Source organism: Phocoena phocoena, chromosome 3 (assembly GCF_963924675.1).
Source record: "Phocoena phocoena chromosome 3, mPhoPho1.1, whole genome shotgun sequence".
Taxonomy (NCBI): Eukaryota; Metazoa; Chordata; class Mammalia; order Artiodactyla; family Phocoenidae; genus Phocoena; species Phocoena phocoena.
In genome coordinates, this window is record NC_089221.1 from 156891538 (window position 1) to 156915210 (window position 23673).

The 23673-nt window shown below is 37.4% G+C and overlaps 1 protein-coding gene across 1 annotated transcript in view; it reads right to left on the minus strand.

Annotated features, from left to right (window-relative positions):
* Positions 1 to 787: 787 nt before the first annotated feature.
* LOC136121097 (zinc finger protein 354B) overlaps positions 788 to 23673 on the minus strand; it is a 28305-nt gene continuing 5419 nt past the window's right edge. The window contains exon 4 of the mRNA XM_065874899.1: positions 788 to 2373. Coding sequence (XP_065730971.1) covers positions 788 to 2373 — 1586 coding nt within the window. The remainder of the gene's footprint in view (positions 2374 to 23673) is intronic.

Genomic DNA, 23673 nt, shown 5'->3' on the forward strand with positions numbered 1-23673 from the left:
CAACAGTTTAAGAAAAGGCAAGTTCCAGACTGAGGTAGTTTGCAGTTTATTTTTATCTATTATTTGGTCCTTGGCTCTATAAATGCATATATTTTAAGATTTTGTTTGCTATTAAAATGTTAGTTGTAATAAATATGCTATTAGCTTATACAGTTAGTTTCTAATGAGAAATCCAGCACCCCTGCACCCAAATTTTTCTGTTTATATGTTGCATAAAGTGTATAATGCTGTATAAGAGAAAAACCTTACCTTTTATCTTACAAATGGCCAAAATCAATATTTTGTGATTTGTCTCAGGATATTTAAAGAAGTGACTGACAGGTATGAAAGTGTCCCTCGTATTTATTACACAGTCAAGGTTTATCCTTAGACTTTAATAACTGTGAGGACTAAAATAGAAATTTTATCATATTCATTACATTTACTATCATTCTCTAGTATGTATACAGTTGTCCCTCAGTATCTATTGGGGACTGTTTCCAGGACCCCCCCCCAACAGATACCAAAATCTGAGAATGATCAATTCCCTTATATAAAATGGTGTAGAATTTACATATAACCTATGCACATCCTCTCTAAATCATCTCTAAATTACTTGTAATACCTAATACAATGCAAATGCCATTAAAATAGTTGCCGATGTGTGGTAAATTTAAATTTTGCTTTTTGGAACTTACTGGAATTTTTTTTCTGAACATTTAAAATTTGCAGTTATTTGAATCAGTGGATGTGGAACCCAGTGATAAGCAAGGCCAACTGTATTCTAATAAGCTTTGGTTTAAGGATTTCACACATGCAAATCCACTTTGAAGGAGTTCTCTTCAATGTGAATTTTATAATGGTTAGTAAGGGACGACCTCTGGCTGAAGAGTTTCCCACATGCATTACATTCATAGGGTTTCTCTCCAGTATGAATTCTTTGATGCGCAATAAGTGATGAGCTCTGCCTAAAAGTTTTCCCACATGTACTACATGCAAAGGGTTTTTCTCCTGTATGAATTCTTTGATGTTGAATAAGAGCTGCACTTTGGCCAAAGGATATCCCACATTCCAGACATTGATACGGTTTCTCTCCTGTATGAATTCTCTGGTGATTACTAAGGGATGAGTTACACCTGAATGTTTTCCCACACTCATTACATTTATAGGGTCTTTCTCCAGTATGCATTCTCTGATGTTGAATGAGAGCTGAACTTTGTCTGAAGGCTTTCCCACACACTTTACACTTACATGGTTTCTCTCCAGTATGAATGCGCTCATGAATAATGAGTGTCGAGTGGGAACTTAAGGCTTTACCACATTCATTACAATTATACAGTTTCTCTCCGGTATGAATTATTCGGTGTCTATTAAGTCGTGAAATAGACGTGAAACCTTTTCCACATTCATTACATCTATAAGGCTTTTCTCCAGTGTGAATTCTTTCATGTTGAATAAGAGATGCACTCTGACTGAACGCTCTCCCACATTCACTACATTTAAAAGGTTTCTCTCCTGTGTGAATTCTCTGATGATAACGAAGAGATGAACTAGACTTAAAGGTATTGCCACATTCATTACATAAATAGGACTTCTTTCTGAGATGAATTCTCTGACATCCAGAAGGGGATGTGCTACAACTGGATGCCTTCCTTCCTGGGTTATATTTGTGGGGATTTTCTCGAGCGTGGATTTTTTGATGTATAAAAAGGGTAGACCTTCTGCTGAAGGATTTACCACATTCTTTACATCTATAGGATTTTTCCACAGTATGGGTTCTTAGGTGTTTACAAAGGGATGCACTATGGCTGAAGGCTTTTCCACATTCTTTACATATATAGGGTTTCTCTCCAGTATGAGTTCTTTGATGTTGAATAAGAGCTGAACTTTGGCTAAAGGCTTTCAAACATTCTTTACATTTAAATAATTTCTCTCCAGTATGGTTTTTCTGATGTTTACGAAGGGATGAATTGTGAATGAAGGCTTTTTCACAAATGTTACATTTATAGCGTTTTTCTGCTGTCTTGATTTTTGGTTGGTTAAGTAAATTTGAATCCTGCCTGAAGCTATTTCTTTGTATTTCATATTTTGAGGGTGTTTTTTCTCTAGCAGTCTTTTGTTGCTTAACAAACACTGATTTCAGGCTGAAATTCTGGCCAAAGTCATTATTTTTATGGCTTCTTTCTACAGTGAGGATCTTTGTATGGGTGACTGAAATTATTTGTAAACTTTCATTTTTGTCCTTCTGTTTCTTTATTCTGTCTTCATATAAGCAGGATTTTTCTGATATGAAGTTCCAGGGTTCATTTTTTTTGAGTCTTTTCCTTACTGGCCCCCAAAATGATGAGTCTTGAGTTTGAGTTGACTTTGTGGTTTTAGGACTGCTCTTACATCCTGAAGAAAACAAAAAAAGAAAGAAATTGCCAATGATCCACATGATTAGCTGAGACTAAATGTGTAGAAGGACTAAATGTTAATGATATCTAAATAAGGCATTGCCTTCTGGCTAAAAGAACCTATAGCAAGAGGAAAAAAAAGGAAAGTAACAGTGTCACCGTATAAAATAATAATGGATGAGAGCTGGAGTACTAGGGTGAATAAAACAAAGATGCTCATTTAAAGAAGGTGAGAGTATACACATTACCAGGAGAATGAAGAGAAGGCATCAGAGGAGGAGTATGAATTGGGAAATGCAGTCTAGTATCCAAAGCCTATGACAGACTCATACATTATCTCCATGACATCACTCTCATTTCTGTAATTATTTCTAATCTTGAATGTCTTCCCTACCCTTCCTACATGTCAAACTTCTCTGTAGCCTTCAGATTCAGTTCCAGTGTTAAGCTCCTCTTTGCACCCTTTCCTGACTGTGAGCTCCAAAAATCTATTCCCCTTATTATACCACTTAACCACAGTATATTATAATATGTACCTAAGGGAAAAAATTATGAGTATATCTAGAGATAATGAGAAAGCCTTAAAAAAATTCAGCACCACTGATAATAAAAATATTCAAGAAAAACAGGAATTGAAGGATGCTTCCTCAATAAGATAAATACATATACTTTAGTCCTAAAGCCAGTATCTTATTTAATGAAGAAACTCTAGAGACATTTCCACTATGATCAAGAACAAGGCAAGGATGCCCATTACTTTCACTTCTGTTCAACATTGTACTAGATGTATCAACCAATACAAGTACACAAGCAAAATCAATTAGAGGCATAAGCATGAGTAAAGAGGAAATAAAACTATCTCTATTTGCTGATGATATAATACTATAGCTGAAATTAAACCTCAGAGAATCAATGATAAACCTTGATCAGTGACATACCAGGATATAAAATTAACACACTAAAATCAATAATCTTCATTTATACAAAGATTTAGGGAAATGAATTCACAAGAAATATGAAAAACTTATGTGGGAAAAAATTTTAAAGTCTTTAAAAAAATTAAAAAAAATTTTTTTTATTGTTGTTGTGGACCATTTTTAAAGTCTTTATTGAGTTTGTTACAATATTGCTTCTGTTTTATGTTTTGGTTTTTTAGCCCTGAGGTATGTGGGATCTTAGCTCCCTGACCAGGGATCAAACACACACCCCCTGTATTGGAAGGTGAAGTCTTAACCACTGGACTGCCAGGGAAGTCCCTAGAACAGTCTTGAATAACATTAAAGTCACCTGAAAAACCTCTCCTATTCTTGGATAAAACACTTCAATGTTATAAAAATATAAGGATTAAGAAATATAAAGATATTTTAAATCCTGCTGTAATTAACAACATAACTTTACAACTTAAAGAACTAGAAAAAAAACCAAACTAAACCCAAAGCTAGCAGAAGGAAGAAATAATAAAGACAAGAACTTAGATACATAAAACAGAAAATAGAAAAACAGTAGAGAAAAAAATCAACAAATGCAAAATCAGTTATTTGAAAAGATCTACAAAATTGACAAAACTTTAGTGAGACTGACTAAAAATAAAAGAGAGAAGACACAAAGTACTAAAATCAGAAATGCAAGTTGGCAATATTACCACGGAGTCAAAAGAAATAAAAAGGATTACAAGGAAAAACCATGGATAACTGTATGACAAAAAATTGTATAGCCTAGATGATATGGACAAATTCCTAGAAACACAAAACTTACCCAAACTGAATTACGAAGCAGAAAATCTGAACAGACATATAACTAGTAAAACAACTGAACTAGTAATCAAAGCCTCCCAATAGTAAAAATGCTCTGTACCAGATAGTTTTATTGTCTATCAAATATTAAAGATGAACTAACACCACTCCTTCTGAAACTCTTCCAAAAAACTAAAGAGGAGGCAATATTTCCTAACTTATTCTATGGGGCCAGCATTGCCCTGATAATAAAGCCAGACAAAAACCCTATAAGAATAGAAAACTAAAGACCAATATTCCTTGTGAATACTGATTTTTAAATCCTCAATAAAGTACTAGGCAAAGAGAATTCAGAATATTAGAATGATTATACACCATGAGATTTATCCTTGGAATGCAAGAATGGTTCAACATATGAAAACCAATTAAAGCAACATATCACATTAACAGAAAGAAGACACAAAATCACATGATCATCTCAAGTGATGTAGAAAAAAGCATCTGACAAAATTCAAAATTCAACACCTTTTCATGATTAAAAAAACCCCAAAACACTTAATAAACTGGGACTGGAAGGAAAATACCCCAACACAATAAAGACCATCCTTAAAGAACCCATAGTTAACATCATACTCAATGGTTAAAGACTATAATCTTTTCCTCTGAGATCAGGAACAAGATAAGGATGCCCACTTTTACCACTTCAACCCAACACAGTATTGGAATTTCTAGCCAGAGCAATCAGGCAAGAAAAATAAATAAAAGATATCTAAATTGGAAAGTAAAATGATCTCAGTCACAGATGACATGATCTTTCTTAAAAATTTATTTTTTTGAAGTATAGTTGATTTACAATGTTGGGTTAATTTCTGCTGTACAGCAAAGTGATTTGAGTTACACATACATACATTCTTTTCATATTCTTTTCCATTATTTATGGTTTATCACAGGATATTGAATATAGTTCCCTGTGCTATACGGTAGGATCTTGTTTATCCATTATATATATAATAGTCTGCAACAGATGACAACAGATGATCTTATATGTAGAAAATGTAAAGGTTCCACAAAAAATTGTTAGAATACACAAATTCAGCAAAGTAGCAGGATAAAAAATCAACACAAAAACAGTTGTGTTTTTATCCTCTAACAATGAACAAGCCAAAACAGAAATACAGAAAAGGATTTCATTTACGATAGCATCAAAAAGAATAAAATACTTAGGAATTAACTCAAAGGAGGTAAAAGATTTGTACACTGAAAACTACAAACACTGCAGAAAGTAAAGAAGACATAGGTAAATGGAAAAACATCAGGTATTTACAGACTGTAAGATTTAATACTCATAAGAAGGCAATACTACCTAAAGTGATCTAGAGATTAAATGCAAGCCCTATCAAAATTCCAATGCCGTTTTTTTTGCAGAAATAGTAAAACTCATCTTAAAATTTATATGGAATCTCAAGGGACCCTGAAAAGCCAAAATAATCTTGAAAAAGAAGAACAAATTTGGAGTACTCATACTTCCTGATTTCAAAACTTATACAAAGTTACAATAATCGAAGCATTGTGGTACTGGCATAAAGATGAACATATAGATCAATAGAATAGAATAGGAAGTCTAGAAATAAACCTTCACATATATGGGCAAATGAGCTTTGCCCATAAAAAGGTGCCAAGACTATTCAATGGGGAAAAGACAGTCTTTTCAACAAATAGTGCTGGGAAAGCTGGATATCCACTTGCAAAAAAAAATGAAGCTGGACCCTTTACCTAACACCATACACAAAAATTAACTCAAAATGAATACATGACTTAAATGTAAGATCTAAAACTATAAAATTCTTAGACGAAAACATAGGGTAAAAGCTTCACGAGTTAGGATTTAGCAATGATTTCTGGGATAGGATACCAAAAGCACAGGAAACAAAGGAAAAAAATAGACAAATAATTCGATTTCATCAAAATTAAAAGCTTCTGGGGGAATTCCCTGGCAGTCCAGTGGTTAGGACTCAGCACTCTCACTGCCAGGGCCAGGGTTTTATCCCTGGTCAGGGAACTAAGATCCTGCAAGCCAAGCAGTGTGGCCAAAAAAAAAAAAAAGAAAAATTAAAAATAAATAAAAGCTTTGGTACATCAAAGAACACTATCAGCAGAATAAAAAGACAACCTACAGAACAGGAAAAAATATTTTCTAATTATGTATCTGATAAAGGGTTAATATCCAGAATATATAAAGAATTCCTACAATTCAACAATAAGAAAACAAACAATCCAATTCAAAAATAAGCAAAGGACTTGAATAGACATATCTCTATAGAAGACATACCAATGTCCAATAAGCACATGAAAAGATGTTCAACATGTCAGGAAATAAAAATTCAAACCACAATATTCCACTTCACGTCTGTTAATATGGCTAATATATATGTGTGTGTGTATATTTTATATACATGTGTGTATGTGTGTGTGTATACACACAGAAAATAACAAATGTTGGCAAGGATGTGGAGAAACTGGAACCCTTGTGCACTGCTGTTGGGAATGTAAAATAATATAGCCACAGTGGACAACAGTATGGCAGTTCTTCAAAAAGTTAAGCAGAGAATTACCATGGGATTCAGTAATTCCATTCCTACAGATATACCCAAAAGAACTGAAAGCAAAGACTCAAAGAGATATTTGTATACCCATGCTCATAATAACATTATTCACGGTAGCCAAAAGGTGGAAACAACCCAAATGTCCACTGACAGATGAATGGATAAACAAGAAGTAGTATATACATATAATGGATTATTATTCAGCTTTACAGAGAAATGAAATTGTGATAGATGCTACAACATGGATGAACCTTGAAGACATCATGCAGCGTGAAATAAGCCAGACACAAAATGACAAGTGTTATATGATTCCAATTCTGAGGATTCTAGAACAGTCAAATGCAGAGACAGAAAGTAGAATAGTGATTACCAGAGGCTGGGGAGAAAAGCAGATGGAGAATTATTATTTAATGGGTAGAGAGTTTCAGTAAGGGATTATAAAAAACTTCTCCAGATGGATAATGATAATAGTTACAACACTGTGAATGTACTTAATGGCATCAAAGTGTATACTTACAAATAGTTAAAATGGTAAATTTTACATTATTTTTATTTTACCACAATAAAAAAAATAATTAGGGGACAATAAAATGTTTTGTCGAGAATTTGGGTAAACTGGAACCTACATACATAGCTGGTGGGTATGTAAATTAGTAAATACAACTGCTCTGGGAAACAGTTTGGTAGTTACTTAAAAAGTTAAACATAGCCTAAACATATGACTCAGTAATTTCATCCTAAGTATACACCCATGAGAAATGAAACATATGTCAAAATAAGAACTTTTACACAAATGGTCATAGCAGCATTATTTGTAATAACCAAAAATGGAAACTCAAATGTCCATCAACAGATGAATGGATAAACAAAAGGTGATATATCCATACAATGGAATATTAGTCATCCATAAAAAGGAATGAGGTACTGATACATATTACAACATGAATGAATCTTGAAAATATGCTAAGTAAAAGAAGCCAGATAGAAAGAGCTACATATTATATGATTCCACTTACATGAAATGTCCAGAATAGTCAAATCCACAAAGACAGAAAGTAGATTAGGAGTTCCCAGGGGTTAGGAGGATGCAGGAATGTGGAGTGATTGCTAATTGGTACAGGATTTCTTTCTGGGGTAATGAAAATGTTCTACAATTAGTGGCAATAGTTGAAGATCTTTGTGAACATACTTAAAACCATTAAATTGTACACTTTAAAAGCATGAATTTTATAGTATGTGAATTATACCTCAACACGGTTGTTTAAAAGAGAGAGAGAGAGAAAGCAACAATTCCCAGCATCATAGCCCTGTATGCTCCTGATCCTCACTTCCCCAGGTAAAAGGCTCTGTGATGAGCAATGGTAGACTGAAAAAAAATGCCAGAGAAAGGAAGAACTCTAGCAAAGAGCCTGAAGAAGAGCTGAAGTGACCACCAAAAAGATTAATCCCACTTTGAATTGAAAAATATGAAAAAAATAACCAAGAAGATCGGAACAGGAGCACAGGAAACATGAAGTACAGCTTAATTTAAATTTCCAGCTCACAACACTAGAAAAACTAAGTAAATGGAAAGAAAGCCATGGAAGAAAAAAGTAAGGATAAAAACAGGAATTAATAATGAAGAGAACAGATATCTCTATTCAAATCTATGAAAACCTATATGAAACAGATAATTCTCTAGAGAAATGCAGGCTACCAAAACTGACCCCATTACAATTAGAAATCTGGGACAGACCAAGTATCATTGAAAAAATTAAGTTATTAAAGAGCAATCCTATAAAAAAGCACTGCAGAATTCTACCACATCTTGAAGGACCAGATAGTCCCAAGGCTCTATAAATTATGCCAGTGCATTTAAAAGAAAGGAAAAGTTCCTAGTTCCTTTTATGAAGGAAATATAATATGAAAACAAACCAGATAATAATACAAAGAAAGAAAACTACATAACAGTATCAGTTATCAATATTAGTGCAAACATTCTAAGAAAATTATCTTTAGCAAACAGATTCCAACACCGCATTATTCCAGGAATGCAAGCAAAGTTGCTTCAATATTAGTATATCCATTAATATCATATAGTTTCCTCTTCTACCTTGTGGGTTATGACCAGAAATCATCTCCTACTCACTATAAATTCCTCAATATGGCACTCAAATTACAATTTTTGTTTTACTAATCTTCTTTAAACACAGTTTTTTAATCTTTTTGAACAATGTCAAATACTCTTAGTTGATATACACACATCTTTTAAACTCATATTAGAAATTGTATTATAGAATAGTTGGGTTGTGGGGAGGTTTCAGGACCAATCCAAGCAGGGAAACAGGTAGGCGTTATTGAGGTAGTGTATGGAAGTGTCAAAATATAAGATGAAGCCAAAAGTTGTGAGCTAGGAAAAGCCAGTATGTGCCTCAAGCAAGAGGCAATAATGAATTGCATGCAATACTGAAAAGTCAAGGGTCAGTAATATGGACAGCCAAGGACAGAAGGAGGTAAAGGAGGGCTAACATGATAATAGTAAAAAACTGAATTAAGGCCGTAATTCAATGATTTCAGCTAGAATATTTATATGGTTCACTGAACTATAAAAGATAGCACAGGGTTTCCCTGGTGGTGCCGTGGTTGAGAGTCCGCCTGCCGATGCAGCGGACATGGGTTCATGCCCCGGTCCAGGAAGATCCCGCATGCTGCGGAGTGGCTGGGCCCGTGAGCCATGGCCATTGAGCCTGCATGTCCGGAGTCTGTGCTCCACAACGGGAGAGGCCACAACAGTGAGAGGCCCGTGTACCGCAAAAAAAAAAACAAACAAAAGATAGAACAGTTTTAGTTTACAAAAAGTCAAATTTCAATAGGTAAGTTTTAAAGTAATGTTGGAACTAAAATGGAAAATAAAATATCCTGTAAATAAATCTCTGGCTCTGTTTTCTAAAGGAGCTCTAAACAATATCATCCCACCAGTACATGTGTGTTACAGTCTTCAAGATTTTGATCTCTAACACTAAAATGAGTGAGGACTCCTTAGAAGGATGGCTATTTCCTTGATGGCCTATGAGAGGTACAAAATATGTGTGAGATTTCTTTGTATGGGCTCTGGAAGGTGGTACACAGTGAGTGTGGGACATACTGATATTAGTAGAAAGCAAGGATGCTAACAGAATTTATAAGGTTAGTAAGATATGCATTAAATTCATTAGCATGTTTGCCTATCGTGGTGTGGGGTGAGATAGGGAATAGGGAAGAGAATGGAGTAGAAATATAAGAATGAAAAAATGGGCCTTGTAGACATGAGTGTAAAAAATGTGCTACTAAACAGAGTATGGCTAACTCAATCCTCTGCCCTTGAGATTCAAAACCATATATACACAAACATATACGTGTGTGAGTGTGTGTGTGTAAGGGCTGTGTCAAGGGACATAGGACCTGCTTTAAAAGAGTTCCTGATGACTAAGTCGACAAGCTGTATCAAAAATACTACATCATAAAAAGCCATGAGTTCATAATGATAATAGAAAGAAAAAAATACAATTCTTAATTTAAAAAAAGAACTATAACTAGATTAATATTTTTGAGAAAATTATTATTCAGTTTTAAATATGTTATCAAGATTGACAGATGACTACCCACACATAAAGACTTGTATATTCATCATTAATAAAAAGTTTGAAGGAAAAAAAACAGCTTCAAAAATCTAAAAGGAATAGTGTCAAGGACACTCACTTTATATGCCAAATTATAAAGGTGTAGACTATTACAAAGCATTAAAAAACCATATCAAGACATTCCATTCAGATAAGAGGCCCTATCAGTCGGCTTGGATGAAAAAAGGTCATGATCTGCAAGATAGGATGACAATCTTGTAAGCCTAGCTACAAGGAGCTGTATCAGTTCTACTCATCCCAACTACACCATCAAGTGCTAACGCCAGAGTCCTAAATTCATGCAAAGAAGAGCCTTGGACCATGGACCTCCTAAGTGTTCCTTATGACCAGCTTAGGGTTTTCTTCCTTTTATTGTGGTTTTAGCGAGGCCTACAAATCTATCTCCTGAAATGCAGATCAAACATTGGTCTATCTTAGACCAAGCCTGAGCTACCTCATGAACAAGTCAGAAGTTTATAGAGACCAAAATGATCTTGCTTATCTCTCCTCTGCCAGGGGGCAGAAAGTCTAACAAATGACAAACAGTTGTCATCTGTGCATGGTTACCACCCTGACTAGTTTCTGTCATTAGGTCTAGATTCTCTCTCCTTGGCTCTTAAGACTCTGAGATTCTATCTTCAACCTTCTTCTTCCCCTAGTTGATTTTATCCACTCTAAATCCTGCTGCATGAATGACTATCCCAACTTTCCTCAAAATACTTTAAGTGGTATTTCTAACTGCCTACTAGCATTTCCATTTTAGTATTTTTCTTATGCTTCAAATTCAGTCTGTCCAAATCTGAACCTGGCACATGCTTTTTCAAACCTTTTTACTATTTTCCCTAGTTCAGAATGACATCATAACCTTACAGTTGCTCTGCCATAAGTTCTTAATCCCATCTCAAAACTTTCTGCCCCCTGCATTCCAAGCCTAGTCACCAAATGCTCTTAATTAAATTCCATCACTGAAATGTCTCTAACAGCCATCCCTAAAGTATGCCTAGGTTGAGGGTCTCATTACCCTATAATAGTTACTGCTACTGACTCTCACTATGTTCCTTTGATCCCAGTTTCCTACCTATCCAGTATTATTTTCCACTGTTTTTATCCTTAGAGAACTCATCTTGTGTATTAGTTTCCTATGGCTGCTGTAACAGAGTATCACAAACTTGGTGGCTTAAAACAACGCATTTTATTCTCTTACTGTCTAGAGGTCAAAAGTCTGAAATCAGTTTCACTGGGCTGAAACCAAGGTGTTAGTAGAGCTCAAGGGGAGAATCCATTCCCTTTCTTTTTCCAACCACTAGAGCTGCGTTCTTTGGCTCATGGTCTCTTCCTCCACCTTGAAGGCCAACAGCATAGCATCTTCATATTTCTCTTTGCTTCCATCATTATACTACCTCCACTTTCTTGTCAAATTTCCTTCTGCCTCTCTCATAAAAAGTCAACTGTGATTACACTTGGGCACCCCTAGATAATCCAGGATAACTTCACCATCTCAAAATCCCTAATTCAATCATATTAAGATAACTTAAGGCGATATTAAGGTAACATCACAAGGACTTCCCTGGTGGCGCAGTCATTAAGAATCCACCTGCCAATGTAGGGGACACGGGTTCGAGCCCTGGTCCAGGAAGATCCCAAATGCCGTGGAGCAACTAAGCCCGTGTACCGCAACTAGTGAGCCTGTGCTCTGGAGCCCGTGAGCCACAGCTACTGAGGCCCACGCTCCTGGAGCCCATGCTCCACAACAAGAGAAACCACCGCAATGAGAAACCCATGCACCCCATCGAAGAGTAGCCCTGCTCACCACAACTAGAGAAAGCCTGCGTGCAGCAAAGACCCGACACAGCCCAAAATAAATAAATTAAAAAAACAAAACAAAAGGTAACATCACAGGGTCCCAGGTATCTTTAGGGGCCATTATTCAGCCTATCACATTCTGTTATTTAAAAGACACTGATTACTCTTTATTTTATTCATTCAACAAATATTTACTGTGTTGCTACAATGTGCCAGACTCTATTCTAGGCACTGGTGCTCTGTAAGACACCAGAGATCTAGTAATGAAAAGAATTCATTTCCTCCAGGAGCCTAATTTAACATTAGAAACGAATAATTCAACATGCAGTCACAACACAATGTGATCATTTCTACAACAAAAACAAAAGATAGAAACAGAAGCAAATGTGAGCTTTGAATAGTACCCAAACTATCCTTAGATAGTGGAGGATGTAGGCAGGAAAGAGGTACAGGCAGTGGTTACAGTTTTCTAGGATTTTAGGGGATTGGCAGTTTGCTAGTGAAAACTTAAAAATTGAATCTTCCCTTTTGCCAAAAGGGAAAGATATGTGCCGCCACCCCTGCCCTTTTTCTTAGAATATTCTTTGAGGAAATTTGTATTTGTAAACCCTTCCTCTATGCCTTTGATATGTATGTAAACTTGTAAAGCCTCTGTGAGCATTACAAACCAGGAATGTTTTTCTTGAGAGCCTGGGAGCCATCTCTTTGAAATGTAAACATCAAGAAAGATAGTGATCCTATCTCCCTGTCATTGTGGAAGTTTACCTAGTGCCGAACTCCAAACTGTTACCACCTGCTCATCATACTATACCAGTTTTCTTTTCACTAGCACAGATAGCCCAACTGCCAGGTGAATTTAGGATAAATATGAAAGAATGTATACACTGTATACATACTGTACATTTATTTCTGTGTTGTCAGTCCCCTTAAATGAGGACAAATTACAATTAACCTCGAGAACATGTATATAATTGCTCAGCTACATTACAAAAACAGAAAGAGGGCTTCCCTGGTGGCGCAGTGGTTGAGAGCCTGCCTGCCGATGCGGGGGGCACGGGTTCGTGCCCCGGTCCGGGAGGATCCCACGTGCCGCCGCTGAGCCTGTGAGTCCGGAGCCTGTGCTCCGCAATGGGAGAGGCCACAACAGTGAGAGGCCTGCGTAAAAACAGAAAGAAACCCCACCCTTTTTAATCTCATCAGCAGGTTACCTATGATGCATGCGGAAATCTGGTTTAATGTTTATTCAATAGTAACTGTTTTCTGTCTTTTGGAGAGGTTTTTCTGAGTTGGCAGGAGATAAAAAAAAAACTCTCCCCAATACTACATGAAGGAATACGGGTGAGGGTTGAAGGCAGAATCAATATATTTTTTTTTACCTTAAATGGCTTTTTGGCCTTATTTCCTGAAGTATTTCCCTGATTTATCCAATAATAGTCAGATTCAATGTCATAGCTCAATAAAAATGTGACTTTAATTGGCACTCTCACAGGGCTTTCTTGAGAACCAGAGGATTGAAAGACTTAAAATTGGTATGCTGGGAATTACACATAACAGTATAATTATAGATGGGTGTGGTACTGCACATTTGTGAACATCCTGTGTCTTACTGAAAAAAGGAATGCTGGTCTAGACAATTTGTTTTTCGTAACTCCAATTTTTAAAACTTTTTATTATGGAAAAATTTCAATATATACAAAAACAGAGAGAATTGTACAATGCAACAACCACCACCAACACTTCATATATAAGCTCTTACTCCTCCATCAGACTGGCTAAAGCAAATCCTAAACATCATATCATTTCATCTAATAATGTTTCCAAATGCATTTATCAAGGATAAGGTCTTTAAAAAAAAACAAAAAAAGCAAAACATCTCACAGCCAATGAACTTAACACTACTCACTAGTAGCATCTTATATACATGGAAGTGTTTGAACTTCCCTAATTGCTTCATAAATTTTTTCAATTAGGAAACAATCAAGGTTCACCCACTGTACTTGGTTGGTATGACTCTTAAATCTCTTAGTCACTATGTTATAAATGTAATCTGCTGAAGTGAAGGTCATTTGGCCTCCCAGAAAAATATCTTAACCTGATAAAGAGCATCTGCAGCAATCTAGAGCTAACAGTATACTTGATGGCGAAAGGCTAAATGCTTTATACTTAAGATTGGGAACAAGGCAAGAATGTCTGTTCTCACCACTCTTAATCAGTATAGTACTGAAAGTCTACTTAGTACAATATGGTAAGAAAAGGAAATAAAAATCATACAAATCAGAAAGGAAGAAATGAAACTATCCCTATCTTGAGATGACAGTACATTAAAAAAAATCCCTAGGAATCTACAAAACATTTCCTAGAACTATTAGGAGTTTAGGAAGGTCACAGGATATAAGGATAAACATACAAAAATCAACATTATTTCCATATACTATGGACATGTGGGCACTGAAATTATATTTACAATACCATTTATAATTACTCAAAAAATACTTAGGTGTAAATGTAACAAAATATGTACAGGACTTGTATTCTGCAAACTACAAAACACTGATGAAAGAAATTAAGTAAGAGCTAAATAGGGAATTCCCTGGTGGTCCAGCGGTTAGGACTCAGCGCTTTCACTGCTGAGGGCCTGAGGGCCCAGGTTCAATCCCTGGTCGGGGAACTAAGATCCCATAAGCTGCACATTGTGGCCAAAAACAAAAACGAGCTAATAAATACATGGTAAGATACACCATATTGATGGATTGGAAGATTCAGCATAGTAAAGATCTCAACTATCTCCAAGTTTACTTGGTTTACTGCAATATCTCAGCAAGATTTTTTCGTAGATACAAATAAGATTATTCTAAAATTTATATGGAAAAGCAAAGAAACTAGAATAGTTAAAGCAACTTTGAAAAAGAAAAAAGAAATAATCAACCCATCCAATATTAAAGCCTATATATAGCTACAGTAATCAACACTGTGTGATGTGCGTGGAGGGATAAACACACAGATCAGTGAAACAGAACACCTAGAAACAGACTCACAAATGGGCTCAACAGCTTTTTGACAAAGGTGTAAAAGAACTGAGTGGAGGAAGATAGCTTATTCAACAAATAATGCTGGGACAACCGACTGTCCATAAGCAAAAAAAAAAAGAATCTTGACCGAATCCTACATCTAATACAAAAATTAAATGCAAAAGAATCACAGAAATAAATGTACAGTGTAAAACTACAGCATTTTTAGAAAAAACACAGAAGAAAATCTACAAGATCTGAGGATAGGCAAAGAGTTCTTAGACGTGACAACGAAAGGACAATCCATAAAGGGAAACACTGATGAACCAGACCTCTCAAAATTAAAACTTTTGTTCCTCAGAGGATGAAAGGAAACTAAAGACTAGGAAAAAATATTTGCAAACCACATATCCATCAAATGACTACCATCTAGAATATATAAAAAACTCTCAAATCTCAACAGCAAAAAACCAAACAATTAGAAAATGGACAAAAGACATGAACAGACATTTCATCAAAGAAGATATACAGATGGCAAAAAAGCACATGGAAATAACATCATTAGAACTTAGGAAGATGCAAATTAAAATCACAGTGTATATCACCATATACCTATCAGAATGGCTAAAATAAAAGTATTGACAACACAAAATGTTGGCAAGGATGCACAGAAACTGAATCACTCATATGCTGCTGCGTTGCTGGTGGAATGTAAATTGGTACAGCCACTCTGGAACACAATTTAGCTGTGTCTTTCAAACTAAACATGCAACTACAACATGACCCAGTAATTGCACTCTTCCGCATTTATCACAGAGAAATAAAAACTTACTTTTGCACAAAAACCTGTACACAAATGTTTATAGCAATGTTACTTGTAATTGTCAGAAACTGGAGACACCCATATGTCCTTCAACAGTGAATGGTTATGTAACTGTGGTATATGTGTTTTACAAAAAACTATTCAGCAATCAAAAGGAATGAAATATTGATAAGTAACAAGGAAATACTGACAAGGAACTACTTGAATAAATTTCCAGAGAATTATGCTGAGCGAAAAAAAAAAACAGTCCTAAAAGGTTGCATACTGTATGACTCCATTTAAATAACATTACTGAAATGACAAAATTATAGAAATGGACTAGTGGTTACAAAGGGTTAAGAATAAGAGGAGGTGAGGAACAGGGACAAGGAACAAGATGAAAGTGGGTGTCTAAAAATGAGTGACAGGAAGGATCTTTATGGTGACAGAAGGAATTCTTCCATATCTTTGTTGTATCAACATCAATATCTTGTTTGCAGTCTTGAACTATAGTTTTGGAACTGGGTAAAGGACCAATGGGATCTCTCTGTACTACTTCTTATGTGAATCTAAAATTATCTTAAAATCAAAAAAAATTTTTTTAAAGTAAAATTCCCTCTAAAGTAAAAAATCAAATTGGTATCATTCCTCCAAATCTGATCTCCTACTACCACTATCTCAGTGAATTATATCATTATCCATCCCTGAACAAGTCACAAACCAAGCAACCATCCTTGACAACTCAATCTCCTTTATCTTCCATATCCAATTCATCTTTAAGTCCTGCTGCATTTATCTCCTAAATGTCTCTGAAACTGGTTCCCTTCTTTCTGTGTCCATCACCACTAACCTAGCCAAGTCATTCATGCATTCGTTAACTGGAAGCCAACTCTGACCGAGCACTAGTTTAGGTACTGGAGAAATGGGTACAAATGAAACAGACAACCCAGCACAAGAGAGTTTATAATTCAGAGGAAGAGCAGATTATAAATAAATATGTACTATTTTGCAGTGATAAGTACTCTGAGAGAAAATAACACATGGTGAGGGCATAAAGACTGTGGAAGAATGCTGGAGAGGGTGTGGAGAAAAGGGAACCCTCTTACACTGTTGGTGGGAATGTAAATTGGTGCAGTCACAATGGAAAACAGTATGGAGGTTCCTCAAAAACTAAAAATAGAGTTGCCATATGATCCAGTAATCCCACTCCTGGGCATATATCCAGAAAAAACTATAATTTCAAAACATACATGCACCCCTAGTGCCCACTCTTGCCACTATTATTCAACATAGTTTTGGAACTCCTAGACACGGCAATTAGAGAAGAAAAAAGAAATCCAAATTGGAAAAGAAAAAGTTAAACTGTCACTATTTGCAGATGACATGATACTATACATAGAAAATCCTAAAGATGCCACCAGAAAACAGCTAGAGCTAATCAATGGATTTAGTAAAGCTGCAGTATACAAAATTAATACACAAATCTCTTGCATTCCTATACACTAACAATGAAAGATCAGAGATAGAAATTAAGGAAACAATTACATTTAGCATTGCAACAGAAAGAATAAAATACCGAGAAATAAACCTACCTAAGGAGACAAAAGACCTGTATGCAGAAAACTATAAGATACTGATGAAAGAAATCAAAGACTACACAAACAGATGGAGAGATATACCATGTTCTTGGACTGGAAGAATCAACATTGTGAAAATGACTATACTACCCAAAGCAATCTACAGATTCAGTGCAATCCCTATCAAATTACCAATGGCATTTTTCACAGAATTAGAATCAAAAATTTTACAATTTGTATGGAAACACGAAAGACCCCGAATAGCTAAAGTGATCTTGAGAAAGAAAAAGGGAGCTGGAGGAATCGGGCTCCCTGATTTCAGACTATACTACAAAGCTATAGTAATCAAGACAGTATGGTACTGGCACAAAAAAAGAAATATATATCAATGGAACAGGATAGAAAACCCAAAGATAAACCCCCACACATATGGTCACCTAATCTATGACAAAGGAAGCAACAATATACAATGGAGAAAAGACAGCCTCTTCAGTAAGTGGTGCTAGGAAAACTGGACAGCTACACGTAAAAGAAGAAAATTAGAATACTCCCTAACACCATGCACAAAAATAAACTCAAAATGGATTAAAGACCTAAATGTAAGGCCAGACACTATAAAATTCCTTGAGGAAAACATAGGCAGAACACTCTTTGATATTAAGTCATAGCAAGATCTTTTTTAACCCACCTCCTACAGTTATGAAAAGAAAAACAAAAGTAAAAAATGGGACCTAATTAAACTTAAAAGCTTTTGACAGCAAAGGAAACCATAACAAAACGAAAACCCTCAGAATGGGAGAAAATATTTGCAAATGAAGCAACTGACAAAGGATTAATCTCCAAAATATACAAACAGCTCATGCAGCTCAATATCAAAAAAAAAAAATTAAAAATTAAAAAATGGTCGGAAGACCTAAATAGACATTTCTCCAAAGAAGACATACAGATGGCCAAAAAACACATGATAAGATGCTCAACATCACTAATTATTAGAGAAATGCAAATCAAAACTATAATGAGGGGCTTCCCTGGTGGCACAGTGGTTGAGAGTTCGCCTGCCGATGCAGGGGACACGGGTTCGTGCCCCGGTCTGGGAAGATCCCACATGCTGCAGATCAGCTAGGCCCGTGAGCCATGGCCGCTGAGTCTGCACGTCCGGAGCCTGTGCTCCGCAACGGGAGAGGCCACAACAGTGAGAGGCCCGCGTACCGCAAAAAAAAACAAAAAAAAACCCCCCAAAAACTACAATGAGGTATCACCTCATACTGGTCAGAATGGCCCATCATCAAAAAAATCTAGAAACAATAAATGCTGGAGAGGGTGTGGACAACAGGGAACCCTCTTGCACTGTTGGTGGGAATGTAAATTGATGCAGCCACTATGGAGAACAGTATGGAGGTTCCTTAAAAAACTAAAAATAGAACTACCATATGACCCAGCAATCCCACTGCTGTGCATATACCCAGAGAAAACCATAATTCAAAAAGACACAGGCACTCCAATGTTCACTGCAGCACTATTTACAATAGCCAGCACATGGAAGCAACATAAATGTCCATCAACAGAGGAATGGATATAGAAGATATGGTACATATATACAATGGAATATTACTCAGCCATAAACAGGAGTGAAACTGGATCATTTATAGAGACTTAGATGGACGTAGGGACTGTCATACAGAGTGAAATAAGCCAGAAAGAGAAAAACAGATATCGTATATTAACACATATATATGGAATCTAGAAAGATGGTATAGATGATCTTATTTGCAAAGCTAAAATAGAGACACAGACGTAGAGAAGAAACATATGGATACTGAGGGGGAAGGGGGAGTGGGATGAATTGGGAGATTGGGATTGACATATATACACCATTGAGACTATGTATAAAATAGATAACTAATGAGAACCTACTGTATAGCACAGGGAACTCTACTCAATGCTCTGTGGTGACCTAAATTGGAAGGAATCCAAAAGAGAGGGGATATGTGTATACGTACAGCTGATTCACTCTGTTATACAGCAGAAACTAACACAACATTGTAAAGCAACTATACTCCAATAAAAAATTTAAAAAAAAAGTAGACAGCTAGCCCTCCCCTCCACAAAAAAAGGAGTCAAGCCACTGAACTGTAAAGGAAATGAACAAAATTAAAACTATAAGTGAAATGGAGATTACACCACTAAAATTCATGTCCACATTTATTTTTTAGCTCTCTGAGAATGGAGACCTTCTTATAACATTTAAGTCTGTTGCTTGGATTTTACACGTTTAACTTGCATGCATGTTTTAAAGAATGCATTAAGTATAAAAATGTTGTGTTTCCTTTGTCAAAAAAAAAAAAAAGAAAGAAAGAGGCGATACATGCACCCCTATGTTCACAGCAGCACTATTTACAATAGCCAAGACAAGGAAACAACCTAAATATCCATCAACAGATGAATGGATAAAGAAGATGTGGTATATATACAGAATGGACTACTACTCAGCCATAAAAATGAATGAAATAATGCCATTTGCAGCAACACGAATGGATCTAGAGATTATACTAAGTAAGCCAGAAAGAGAAAGACAAATACCATATGATATCACTTACATGTGGAATCTGAAGTATGACGCAAATGAACTTATCTATGAAACAGAAACAGATTTGCAGATATAAAGAACAGACTTGTGGTTGTCAAGGGGGAAGGGGGTGGGGGAGGGTTAAATTAGGAGTTTGGGATTAGCAGATGCAAACTATTATATATAGAATGGATAAACAACAAGGTCCTACTGTATATAGTACAGGGTACTATAATCAATATCCTGTGATAAACCATAATGGAAAAGAATATGAAAAAGAATACATATATGTATAACTGAATCACTTTGCTGTACAGCAGAAATTAACATAACATTGTAAATCAACTATACTTCAATAAAATTAAAAAAAAAAGAATGTGGAGGACAGAGGGCCATGTTCAGATGTGTTGTGTCTAATAGACAAAGTGCCATCTTAACAGAAACCTGTGCAACTCAAGGAAGTCAGTCATGTGGGCTTGTGGCTCAGGAAGAATGGTCCAGGAGAGGAAAAAACAAGTGCAGAGGCCCTGAGGTGGCCTGTCTGAAGAACTACAAGGAGACCAGGGGATGAGAGTTCTTGAATGAAGGGCAGAGAGGAAGGAGGTGAAGGTGAAAAGGTAGCCAAGACCAGACCACAAAGGCCACACTAGGGGCTTTGGATTGTGTTCTATGTGATAGAAGCTACTAAAGGTTTTGAGCATGGGAGTGAGATAACCTGATCTACCTTTTAAATAGACCATTCTGGCAGCTACAAGGACAACAGATGTTGGTGGCAGGGGATGAGAACAAGACTAAATCAAACATATTAAACAGGACTACAGAGCATTTGGGCTCAACTTTCACCTTGTAAGAAATTCACTCTTTAAAATTACTGCATGTTATTTCATTAGGCTGCCGCTATAACCCCTACAGCACCTTTCTGCAAATTAAAAAAATTTGCAGGTGCAGCCTCATCAAATCTTGGTGGGTGGAAGGCAGCCCACAAGGGACCCCTCAGCCAACCACCCTGCCAGGTTCAGTCTGCCCTGAATTCTAGCATAAATATAACAAAGAGAAAAAGACAAACACTTTTTCATTGGAGGTAATTTACCTAATCATCCCTGAATTTTTAAATTTTTGATTTTAAGAATATTTTCACATTGAGTGTCAACCAAACTCATGAGACGTTCAAGTTGATTTAATCACATTATCCATATAATATATATATGTATATATGTATACATATACATATATATATATATATATATATATATATATATATACATATAAAATATTCCAGAAAAGTGATTAGACTTTGGGTTCATTTCTTTTCTCATTTTTTTTTTTTTTTGTGGTATGCAGGCCTCTCACTGTTGTGGCCTCTCCCGTTGCGGAGCACAGGCTCCGGACGCGCAGGCTCAGCGGCCATGGCTCACGGGCCCAGCCGCTCCGCGGCATGTGGGATCTTCCCAGACCGGGGCACGAACCCGTGTCCCCTGCATCGGCAGGCAGACTCTCAACCACTGCGCCACCAGGGAAGCCCTGGGTTCATTTCTTAAGGAAGAGACTCAGATGAGTCTCTTTGAGCCATTTCCTCCCATTTCTCAATATAAAACATACAGAGCCAGGGGTGACACAGTTTGTTTTTTCTGTTCGTTTTATTTTTCCTAGTTGTAAATAGTTTTGATGTGAAAATAATATTTTAAAAGCACATTTGGAGGCAATTAGAGGTTCTAGGAGTCCTATCCTGGAAGCATAAGCTTTTCCGTCACCGGCTGTTCAAAGGGTCGGTTTTTGGTTCTGGTCTAGAGTTAATGATCAAGGTGCTTCCAAGAACATCCAGATCCTTCACCTGAGCTCAGAGAACTGAGCTCCCCTTGGAAGGGAAACTGTTCTGAGGGCACTTTAGTCCAGGCAGATGGGAGACTCACCAGGGTTGCAGGAGAGACACAACCACAGGCCAGCACTCCCAGGATGCTCCATCTGACTGTCACCTTTGACCAAAGAGAGGAGGTTCATCCCATCCAGAGAAATGCACACACTGGTTGGCTCTGATGTCCTTACTTCCTCCAGACACCCAGAGTTTTCCTTCAGGGACAGCTTCCCAAACCTGAGAAGGACTTGACATCACCACTAGGTGTCTTCAGGGTCTCTCTGGACAGCTTTCGACTCCAGTCATACTTTCTATTCAGTTTAATGCAACTAACACTTCACTCAGGAAGGGGGACTCCTCATGGATCCAACTAACACTTCACTCAGGAAGGGGGACTTCTCATGGATCAGAGGCTCCCGAGGCGAATGGAAAGTGAACAATTCTTCCTTCTCTTCCTTTAATCTTCCACGCCATACTCAGTCCACACCTGACGCCCCTCCTAAACTCTCCACTGGTTCCCTGCTGCCTGCATTCTCTGTTTACATTGTGGTGGTCTCCAGCAGTTCCCACAAAATTAGAATATTTCTCCCAAATGACAGTTAAAAGACATAAGGAGAGATAAGTGTGGTTCCCACCTCAAAAGATCTCACCTTATATGGGAAAGAATGAGCTCTACTATAGGTGTGGGCGCCTTAGGGATTGAGACAGCCTGTCCCACAGCCCTTCTGCTGGGCCCCCATTGTGTGGGGGCATCACTGACCCGTCTGGACCCAACAGCAACCTCAGACAAGTCCTACCACATCTAGGCCAGGTGGCTCCACATTGGTTGCAGGCTGATCCTTGCAGAATATAAACCTGGGCCCGTGGCCAGGGTACTTCAACTCCTCAGGGGCTGTGCCTGGCTCTCAGGTCCCGGGCCCCTCTCCCCGCTCCCGTCTCCACACGCCGGCTTCCTTTGTCTGGACTCTCGGACATGCTCTTCCTGTGCCTGAACGCTTCTTACAACGTGGGATCCGGCCCTTCCTCGGGAAGCCTTGCCCACAGCACCCCTCCTGTTCCACGTTCTCACAGCACCTGTGGCTCTTCTCCCGAGGTCCTCACTGGAGTCTGTCATTCCACAGCCCTGTGTGCGCTTAGCCTCCCCCTCCACTGAGCTCCGCCAGGGCAGGACCTGCGTCCTTCTGTCCAAGGTTGCACTGCTGTTTATCACGGGACAGGAAAGCAGTGGGCAAGGGTTAGAACCTGGCTCCCTCAGAGCCCTGGCCTCCCCAATTCAACAGCTCTCAGTCCTCAACTTCCATGACAGCCAAATCTGCCAGTTTTCTCCTCTGGTGACTTCCTCTCAGGCTCAGCCACAGATTCTTCCTTCTTAACCCACCTCATAAACATTGAGGTTTCCTGGGACTGTCCTCTCCTCCGTTCCCTCGTCTGCTCAGCTCAAGGTTTCAAATGCTACCTCCTCACTGACGGCTCCCTGACCTCCCTGTTGAGTTCCAACCCTGCATACCTTCTACAGCTGTCCACTGGCGACCTCTACCCATATTTCACTCACATCTCAAATGAAACCCATGCCACACTGAACCCGTCCTGAACCCTTAACAAAGGGACCTCTCTCCTTTTTCCTTTTTTTAAAAAAAATGTTATATTTATTTATTTTTGGCTGCATTGGGTCTTTGTTGCCGCGCACGGGCTTTCTCTAGCTGTGTCAAGTCGGGG